The sequence below is a fragment of the Primulina tabacum genome, chromosome 6 (assembly GCF_025594145.1).
Source record: "Primulina tabacum isolate GXHZ01 chromosome 6, ASM2559414v2, whole genome shotgun sequence".
NCBI lineage: Eukaryota > Viridiplantae > Streptophyta > Magnoliopsida > Lamiales > Gesneriaceae > Primulina > Primulina tabacum.
Genome location: NC_134555.1, coordinates 11,018,865 through 11,030,212, shown reverse-complemented (window position 1 = coordinate 11,030,212; position 11,348 = coordinate 11,018,865). Strand labels below are relative to the sequence as shown.

Genomic DNA, 11,348 nt, shown 5'->3' with positions numbered 1-11,348 from the left:
GCCGTCGGGTACCACGGTTCTATATATGATGGATCCATCGTAAATGATGATGTACGATAGTCACCTCTAATGAACTGAATTCACTAAATGATAAATGATGAAGGATGAATGATGATTAATGATGAACTGTTTTTACACGTCACGATTTCTTATGACATGTTTACCTTACGCTTTTAAAGTTCATGAAAGATATGTTGAGTATGATATTTTTCACTGATGTAATGGTACAGGTGTGTTGAGTCTTTAGACTCACTGGGCGTGTGTGATGCAGGTGAGTTCGATGTCGAGGGGACATGAGGTGCTGAACTCTTAGTCAGCAGACATGGTGGGCGACACGACCCGAGGACCTCATGATTTTTCCGCACATTTATGATTTCATGTTATTGAGGGGATATGAGTATTTTATGCGTTGCTTTATTTTATCCGCAAATTTGATCGGGGCTGTCACTTCTTGCCTCTTATTGCCAGGGATTCCGAGCAGAAGATGCGGTACTTTATGGATGGACTGAGACCTATCCTTTGCCGGGATGTGATGTTGATGAGGCCAGCGAGTTACGATGAGGTTTCATGTGCCTTCCAGGCTGAGCAGGCGCTCCAAGACAGATTTTGAGCTGCAGCGGAAGCGGCACCAGCCTCAGCCCAGTTCCCAGCCACAGAAAAAACAGTTCTCTGGACCACCAAGGCAGTAGGGGCAGCAAAAGCCCCAAGGGTAGGTTAGGAGGCCGCAGCAGCAACAACAGAGACCTCCTCAGGCGCAGGAGGTCTAAGCTTGACGACAGAAGCCATGCCCGCAGTCCAGCAAGTTCCACGTTGGCAGATGCTTATGGGGGACTTTCAGATGTTTCATTTGTGGGCAGGAGGAGCGGACTGCCCAAAGAACACAGGCCCAACTACTGGTCGGGCCTATGTGATGCATGCCGAGGAGGCGAAAGCAGAGCCAGACTCGACACTGATTACCGGTAACCCTTTGTTAAGATTTTAATTTACTGTACTGTTGCATGAATTTGATGCTTGCTTGAGGATTTATTTTTGGGATTGATAACTTAGAAGGATTTAGGATGCATGCTCTACCTAGTTGAGAATAAGAATGTAATTATTTGTTTAAGAACAAATTTATCAACCAATGATTTTATGGGGTCCAATTGTAATTTTCGAAAATTTGAACGACCCAAAGCGCAATTTTCGAACTTTAAGGGGCTTAATTGCAATTTTTGATTTTTCTGAGGTTCAATTTCGAATTTTTTGGAATTAATGTTTGGGTTAATTCAGTGATTTTTCGAGGATTTAAGGTTAATTGCCGATAAGGAATTCCTTAAATTCAACATTATTAGATTTGATGGTATGTTTTGTCGCACGGATGATATATATTGCAGGTGTAGCCACGCATACATTGCTAGATTCAGGGGCTATGCATTCGTTTATATCAAAATCTTTCGTTAAGAGACTAGGAATCATACCAGTAGCGATGGATTCAGGGTTCAGAGTATCAATCCCATCTGGGGATCATATGTTCACTTCCTGGATAGTGAGAGGATTGGAGCTTAGATTGCAACAGAAGGCAGTATAGGCATATCTAATAGTACTATCGTTGCCAGAGTTTGATATCATCTTGGGCATGGACTAGCTATCTTCACATGGTGCATTCATCGATTTCGACAGAGGTCAGTGTTTGTCAGACCACCCAGTGGAAAGCCATTTGTTTTTGAGGCAGTCAGACACCAGCAGTTCCCGAACATCATTTCCTGCTTGTGTGCGAGGAAGCTTATCAAGAGAGGCTGCCAGGTGTTCTTAGATAGCATCGTATCAGTGATAGAGCCACTCAGTCAGAGGCTGGAGGACGTTGATGTAGTCAGGGAGTTCTCCGGTGTTTTCCCTGACGAGGTTGCAGGCATCCCACCAGACAGAGAGGTGGACTTTTCGATTGAGCTCATGCCTGGGACAGTACAGATATCTAAGGCAACCTGCTGATTAGTGCCTGCAGAGATGAAGGAGCTCAAGGATCAGATTCAGGATCTGTTAGATAAAGGCTTCATTCGCCCTAGTTTCTCTCTATGGGGCGCACCAATTCTGTTTGTCAAAAAGAATGATGGCAGCATGCGACTGTGTATTGACCACAGAGAGCTGAACAGAGTCAAAGTTAATAATAAGTATCCGTTACCGAGGATCGAGGATTTTTTTGATCAGCTGCAGGGAGCATCAATGTTCTCCAAGATAGACCTTTGATCCGGTTACCACCAGCTGAAAGTGAGGGAGTCAGATGTGCATAAGACAGCCTTCCGGACGTGTTACGGACACTATGAGTTCATGGTGATGCCCTTCGGATTTACGAACGCACCAACAATTTTCATGGATCTCATGAATCGTGTGTTTCAGCCATACTTGGATCAGTTCGTCATAGTCTTCTTTGACGATATCATGATTTATTCGAAGAGCAGAGAAGAGCACAGTCAGCATCTGAGGACAGTATTGCAGACTCTACAGGATAGACGATTGTATGCAGAGTTCAGCAAGTGTGGGTTCTGGCTTGGCAGGGTGGCATTCTTAGGCCACATTGTATCACAGGGTGGCATAAAGTTCGGCCCCAGCAAAGTAGAGGCAGCCAGAGATTGGCCAGTTCTGAAGAGCGTGACAGATATCTGTAGTTTCTTGAGATTGGCAGCCTATTACAGGAAGTTCATCTAGGGCTTCTCTTCTATTGCAGTGCCTATGACCGCATTGACGAAGAAGAATGCCAAGTTTATTTGGGGACCTGAGTGTCAAGAGAGTTTTGACAGACTGAAGCTAGCGTTGACCACTGCACCAGTTTTAGCTATGCCATCATGGCAAGGAGAGTTTGTGGTATATACAGATGCATCTAAGCTTGGGTTGCACGCAGTTCTGATGCAGCAGGACAGGGTGATAGCCTATGCGTCCAGGCAGATGAAGGTCCATGAGAAGAATTATTCGACTCACGACCTCGAGCTAGCAGCAGTGGTATTTGCCCTGAAGATCTGGAGAAACTATCTGTATGGGGAGAAGTGCAGGATTTTCACAGATCATAAGAGCCTGAAGTACTTCTTCACACAGAAGGAGCTGAATATGCGACAGAGGAGGTGGCTTGAGCTGGTGAAGGACTATGATTTTGACATTAGATACCATCCGGGTAAGGCTAATGTGGATGCAGACGCTTTGAGCCAGAAGCACGCAGTGATTGCTCACCTGTCAGTGCAGAGACCGTTACAGGCTGAGATTCAAAGATTTGAGCTTGCAGTTTATGCCAGGAGAGAGGCCCCGAGTATTGCTACTCTGTCGGCACAGCCGACTCTGAAGGACAGAATTCAGACGGGGCAGACTTCTGATAAGCAGTTAAAGAAGTGGAAACAGAGGGACGAGGCTAAGGGCCAGAGATTGTATAAAGTTGTGGAAGACATAGTTAGATTTAGGGACCGTCTATGGGTTCCTGACAGTGATTTCCTTCGAGCAGATATCTTGAACGAGGCCCACAGCACCCCGTACTCCATCCATCTAGGGAGTACGAAGATGTATAAGGACCTACAGACTCTGTATTGGTGGCCGGGCATGAAGCGGGATATTCTGTTATTTGTCACTGAGTGTTTGACTTGTCAACAGGTCAAAGCAGAGCATCATAGACCTGCAGGGAAGCTGAGACCAATCCTTATCCCCGAGTTAAAATTGGAGAATTTTACTATGGTTTTTGTGACAGGGCTTCTGAGGACTGCTGGAGGATTCAATGTCATCTGGGTGATTGTTGATCGGCTCACTAAGTCAGCTCATTTTTTACCGATCAGGAAGACATTCACGATGACTCAGTACGCAGAGCTGTACATCAGAGAGATAGTCAGACTACATGGGATTCTAGATTCCGTCGTGTCAGATAGGGATCCGAGGTTCACGTCTGCATTCTGGAAGAGTCTTCACTAGGTGCTAGGTACTAAGCTATTGTTCAGCACTGCTTTCCATCCTCACATGGACGGACAGTCAGAGAGGGTAATTAAGATTCTGGAGGACCTACTCCGAGCATGCATGATCGACTTCCAGGGCAGCTGGGAGCCGAAGTTACCTCTTGTAGAGTTCACATATTTTGTCTAAATTGCGAAGTAAACGGGCTTCTAAATGCGGGATTTTGCTAGTGATCCTTTCAGGGCCTTGACCTGTCACATGAGTCTGAATCTCATATTTCAGTATGTGAAAAGAAGTATAAATATCTTCATATACTAAACGCTCACTAATGAGTACTGCATCTTCAGAATTGTGATGTTGGGATCTTGGGTAGAGACAGGTGATATTTTCTAGGTAAATTAACGCCCCAAATGGTGAAAGAATCGTCGTATGCCCCCGAAGAGAGATTGTTACGAGCCGTACTTGGCATTCAGGTATCTACTACAAAAGAAACTTGTTTGAAACTACCTATAGGTGGTAGGGGACGGGTTATTGATGTCTACCCAATTCTAGATGCAGAGGCGCATAATAGATTGATATGAACATCAGGAGGTGTCCCGTAATAAAACCAGTTGTTGCTGATACCTTCTTCTCAGTTCCTTCTTCCATAACCTGAGCTTGGAGAAGGAAGAGATAAGAGGGCCCTATGATGTTTTTACTCTCGTTTTAAAACTTTATGATTCCAAGGGATAGGCTGCCAACTAGGGATGATTTTTGATTTAAACATTAACAAATTTAAAGGGAGAACAAGCTAGAAAACTGAAGGGAAGGCTAAGGAGAGGACCGAGGGTTTTGTGTTGGTTAGCACTTGGTTCAAGGGGTGGCTAGCTTACATGGCTGGGCAAGGCTCGGCTAGGTAGCTGGGCTGGTCGTTGTTAGGTCCTAGGAAGAGTTCTAGAATGGCTAGGACTCAAGAGAAATGCTAGGGAAGATTCCACGGGAGTTGGGACTCTTCCCCATGCGCATTCAGGTGAGTCTCGGGCTAGGGGGCTAACGGCTCAGTATGGGGCTGGGATAGGTGGTCTGGACGGTTACTTAGGATGGTCAATGAAGTTTCAATGAGGCTTGGACTCGGTGGTGGCTCAGGCGAGGAGTCCCACGCGAGAAGGAGACTCAATCGCGTTTAGGAGGTTGCATGGATACTTTTGTTTCTGCTGGCTCGCTGCATGGGTTCAGTGGCTTGGGCTGGGCTTGATTGGGTCTGGACATGGTCCAAGGTCGGTAAGGGTCAGGTGGGCTTGGTGGTGGCTCGAGTAGAAGAGTCCTAAACTAACTAGGAGTCTTAGGCGAGAGGGAAGGCACATGCGCAGATTGTAGGGCTCGGTTGCAGTGCTGGTGCGTGAGCTAGGGTAAGGTTCTAAGGGTCAAGGTTGGTCAAGAGGGTGCATAGATGGGTTGGCTAGGGTCTGGCTTGAGGTGGCTTGGTCGTGGCTCGACCAAATTGGGAGATGGCTCGGTGTGTTCGACTATGGGACAAAAGAGATAATTAAAGCATAAAAACGGGAACCATGGGTCCATGGGGGTATTTCATGGCTCACAAGGTAGTTTAGGTAATAAAAAGTCTATGTTTAAAATTTGGAAAGAAAATATTAAATTTTGAATTTATTCGGGATTTAAACGCCTCACGAATCGTTAATTAAAAAATTAATTAGAAATCCTCGAATTAAGCTGAATAAAATTATGAAAAATTATATTTAAGCTTAAATAATTATTTGGGATAAGCCCATGTCATTAAAAGTAAGAAAAAGTTAAAATCGAGAATTTTTACGTCAAGGGGCAAAACGGTCATTTTACACTTGGAAATTTCGTAAAAGCTTGGCAGAGTCCCGAAGGATTATAATGCATTTTAAATGATTTAAAATGATGATTTTTATGAAAATATGTTATTTTTATGATTTATGCTAATGATGTGCAATTTTTACTGCTAAAATGCTATTTTTGGAAAGTTATGATATTTTATGCTTTTAAAAGAAAAGGAAAAATATTTTGAGAGATGTGAATTGACTGTAACAAATGATATATGATATGTGGGGGATCCGTTTTAAGAAGAAACGGTGAAATTACAATTTTGTGGAGATGTCGTGGAGGACAAGGCCCCATAGGGACCCCGTTTACGGGAAAGGCACCAGACCCCGACGATCGTATTTTCACGGCGGAACTAGTGCCAGTCCCCTTGGGTCACGTGGAGCTGAAGACTGATCAGTCGACCAGAAGATAAAAGCTAGTCACTTTCGAGGATCAAACTTCACCTAGAATGATAAAGGATTGAAAGCTTTATGATTAAAATGATTTTATGATATATGATTTATTTATGCTTAAAATTATTTTAAATGATTTATTTATGTTCAAAAGCTATTTTAAATAAAAATATGATTTTTAATGCATGTGATTGTATATGTATTATTTGCTATTTATGTTTAGAACGTGTTGAGTCATTAAACTCACTAGATTTGTATAATGCAGGATATGATGATATTATGGGAGGCGCTGACGATTGAGTGGATCGAGTGCAGCAGTACACTCCCGAGGGACATTTATTTTCCACACTAGCTTGATAGATAAAAGATTTAAAGGATTTATATTAATGATTTTTATTAGAGATTTTTATTCTTTATTTTATTGTTAGTTGATCTTTTTAAATGTCTATTTAGGAGTTTTGGTTAGTTTAAGATTTAGAGATTTTATTATCCACTTGAGAATTCATATGTTAATTTATTATGATTTATGGTATGTTAAATTATTTTATTTAGTTAGTATTTTTGAGATTATGATTTATGTTTTTTTAAAAAAAGTTTTCTTCTCTTCTTTTCTCTCCTTTCTCCTCTGTTGCTACTCACGTACGCCGTCTTTTATCTTTCTTAATGAGCCTAGTCCTCTAAATCTTTGAAGCTCATGTCAAGTTCAAAAATTGTAGATAAGATTGTAGAGTTTTCTCTCTAGCAAGATCTGCACAGATTTTCTTCCAAAACTTCTATATTCTCAAGGTATATAAGAATATTTTATTTCATTTCTTTTGGTATTTTGTTGCTTTTGGAGTTTTGAACAATGATATTATCTCCCTAATTTGGCAGTTTTCATCTTTTATTTAAATCTATGAATATTAATTCAAATAAACACATAATTAGGGATAAAAATTAAATATAAGCACAAATATTATAAAATTAAATCACTAAAATCTCTATAAGATTTGAGCTTATCAATATTGGTAATGCTCCAGCCATTAATTGGTATATGTTTTCCAATGAGATTCGGTATCAGTGATCCCGCAAACAAAATAAAATTTGGATTTACGAATCATAAGGTAAAAAAAATAACGTTCATTAATGGTAATAAGTGGGACTTGGATTTTTTCCTTTAATTTTAAAAATAAAATTCCCTCAAATTCTTTCAAAATGGAATTATTTTTACAGATTTATACTTCCAAAATCTAGAAATAATATTTGTAATTACAGATTTATAAAATGCGTGACAAGTATACATTCATTTAGACATTATAAATGTATTAAATATTGAATAATGGCATCTCCAGCATCCACATGCATGCTCCAATGCAATGCCAAATCAGACGATGTTGCGCCAAATTTGATGCAGCATTGTTCATCTGCGCCATTTTTTTCATTTGTTTATATATAGAAAAGATAATGATTATTTAAGAAATTTTTAAATGGGTAAATTAAAGTAAAATGTCTAAGTCATTCTTTCTTTTAGAATTCAGGTCTTATGAAATATAATTTGGAATTTACTACCTGACAATCACCACAATATAGTTTTGACTCCCAAAAAAATAAAATTTACGTTTTTACCTTTAAAGTATTTACATAAATATATAAATCTACTTCCCTTCAACCAAATGCATCGGCCCAAAATAATTTTCTCTTCCCATCAACCAAATCCATCGGCCCTTCCCCCAAACAATCCATCTGCCCGACCTATCATCCTCCCTTTCGACTTAAAAAAAAACGATTCAAGATCAAACTCAGTAGTGCAAGTCGATTGTTGCCCTTATGTTTTATTAATTTTGAAAATAAAGTTTAAATATATATGAAATTCTGTGGCGCCCCAAACCTCGCGACGTAATCATATAACATGTGACGTCATATGCATAAAATTTTATTTTCAACGACGTAATAATATAATGCATATACGACAAAATAGTGCGATCACCACACTAACTACGTCAGTGTAGCAGAAATAGTATAATAAATACACACATACAACTCAAATAAGACAATAAGTTATAATGTCTCTATCTATTATTATATACAGGACTGTTTGACCAGACACAACTAGTCCTTCACCACTATCCTATCTCACGGCATAGTCCTGTAACATTTCCAACAGAAACTGCCCCCAAAGAGTAAGCATACACAACAATAATCATTGCAATACACAACAGTTATATTAACAACAACATAAGATATAACTGAAATCATAACAGAAATACCCCATTTGTCATTTCTGGACAATCAGCCATCAACAACCTCAACAACATCACACTGCAACAATAACATCGACGATACGTCGCATCCCAACTCCGGCAACAGCAATATCGTCAAACGAACAACAACATAGACGATACTTCGCACCCTAACTCCGGCGACAGCAATATCATTGAACAAACAACAACATCAACGATACGTCGCACCCCAACTCCGACGACAGCAATATCATTGAACGAACAACATCAACGAGACGTTTCCCAACAACGACAGCCAACAACATCAACAATAATAAACAACAACAAATATAATATCAAATCACCCAATTCCGGTGATTTACCATCGTTCAACATAATATTATTTATCAATACTAAACAATAACAACGTATGCTCGTACGTCAACACGTACCTGATAATCGAGTATATATAAAATATGGATTTTTTTTTTCTCGAGGCTTGTGACGTATCTAAATAATTCAACAACAATTATCAGATCATTGTCACCGTATCAACATAGTCATAACAGCCTCAATATAAAACATCAAATAGCCCAACAACAATTAATTCAACAAAATATAAAACTCGATTATAAATTCATATCGTTCAACAATTAATATTCTGGCGTATTTAATTCACAATACTAACTTCAGATACACCCTAATAAATTAACTTCAAATAATAGGCTATTTTACAACATCCGTTAAACTACGTAAACTTTATATCAACATATAGCCTATACTTCGTGGACTCCGAATATATAATCAGAATTAATAACAACTGACAAACAACTCTCCAATCTCAATCCAACTTTTAAAATCCCTAATTATAATCAATTATGAATAATTCAAAATAACACCACTATAATCTTCTTTTCTTCGTTAAAATCATACACTACTCACCAATCTTCAATTTCTGTATGATTTAACAATTTATCAGATTTATTCCAGAAATCGACGAATTTCAAACATCACCAAAACTATAAAATATATACCTCAAATCGAAGACCTCGTGTCAACGATTCTAGAACTGATGTCGGTTCGTCGATTAGATAAATTGATAAGTCGTAAGATCGAAAAGAAAAATCGAAAACCTTGTATCTATTTCTTTCCCTCTCTGTAAACTCTTTTTCTGTAAATGAATTCCTTTACGTACGTTTTCAAATTTATCTTCTTTCTTTTTTTTTAATATTATATTATATTATATTAATAAAATAAAATAATATAATATATAATATTTAACATTTTTAACACGGTATGTCCCTTTGGACCTGTCAAGTAATCAAATTTTCCAAAACTCAAAACATGGAACTTCTGTATCTTTTCAGTTTTCTACATTATATCCAAATTTCAAATCATTTGGACTTCATAAGACCAAGATATGTCATATTTCATTCTTTAAAAATCGTTGATTATTTAGTAATCTCAGATTACTAAATCAACAAGTTGTGATATTTACTTCAGGCATTACATTTTTACCCCCTTAAATGAATTTCGACCCTGAAAATTAATCAAGAGCAGTAATAGCATGCATAAATAAAAAATACGTCATACCATCAGAATAAGTAGGGGTAGAGCTCCCTCATATGCCGCTCTGTCTCCCAAGTGGCCTCTTCGACACCTCTATGCTCCCACTGAACCTTCACCATCGGTATAAGCTTACTACGAAGCATGCGTTCATATCGATCCAAAATACAAACTGGTTTCTCAACATAATACACATCAGGATCTAACTGAACCTCGGAAATATCCAACACATGTGAAGGATGCGGCTCATACTTCCGCAACATCGACACATGAAACACATCATGAATACCAGATAAAAGATGGAGGTAGAGCCAATCGATAAGCCAAAGTTCCTATCTGCTGCAATATCTCATACGGGCCAACATATCTCGGTGTCAACGTTCCTTTCATACCAAATTGCACTGTGCCACGAAAAGGAGAAACTTTCAAAAATATTCGATCGCCTTGTTGAAACTCTAAGGGCCTCCGTCTTTTATTGGCATAGGCAGCCTGTCTATCTTGAGCTACTTTCAACCGATGTTGTATCAACTTTACTTTTTGTTCCATCTCAAAATCATCTCAGGACCGGTAACTACAGCTCGGTCAACATCATCCCAATATAACGGAGATCTACAACGTCTCCCATACAATGCCTCAAATGGAGCCATCTGAATACTACTCTGATAACTATTGTTATATGCAAACTCCACCAATGGAATAGATGACTACCAAACGGATTTAAAATCCATAACATAAGCATGCAACATATCCTCCAGCGTCTGAATAATACGTTTAGTCTGACCATCTGCCTAGAGATGATAAGTCATACTCAATCTCAACTCTGTCCCCATCGCAGTCTGCAATCCTTCCCAAAAATGAGAAGCAAATCGAGAATCTCTATCATAAATAATAGATACTGGAATCCCATGAAACCGTACAATCTCTCGTATATACAACTGTGTCATTGTCAAGTACATACTATTCATGCTATAGGATATAAAATGTGCAAATTTCGTCAATCGATCAACAATCACCCAAATAACATCAATAGTTCAAGTGCTTCTTGGCAAATGAGTCACAAAATCCATCGATATGTGCTCCCATTTCCAAGTCGGCACTTCTAAACTCCTCAATTCACCTCCTGGCATTTTTCTCTCGGCCTTGATATGTTGACAATTGAGACATCGACATAAAAAATCATTCACATCACATTTCATTCCCTTCCACAAAAACTGAAAGCGTAGATCCTTATAAATCTTCTTGCCACCAGGGTGGATAGAATATCGACTACAATGTGCACGCCGCAACAGGCTCTGGCGCAACTCAGATGTATCAGAAACTACCAATCTATCATTCATCCTCAAACTACCATCATCAGCCACTTTAAAATGAGTATCTTGTTTCCGAGAAACCAACTCCTTCCATCGCTGAACTCTCTCATCTGTCATCTGTGCCTCACAAATACAAC

At 39.2% G+C, this 11,348-nt stretch overlaps 1 protein-coding gene across 1 annotated transcript; it reads left to right on the top strand.

Annotated features, from left to right (window-relative positions):
* The first annotated feature begins 784 nt into the window (after positions 1 to 784).
* On the top strand, positions 785 to 1,968 carry LOC142550041 (uncharacterized). The gene is made up of 3 exons (XM_075659283.1): positions 785 to 959; positions 1,374 to 1,561; positions 1,660 to 1,968. Exons 1-3 carry the CDS (start codon positions 785 to 787, stop codon positions 1,966 to 1,968), a joined length of 672 nt encoding a protein of 223 aa, XP_075515398.1.
* Positions 1,969 to 11,348: the final 9,380 nt, after the last annotated feature.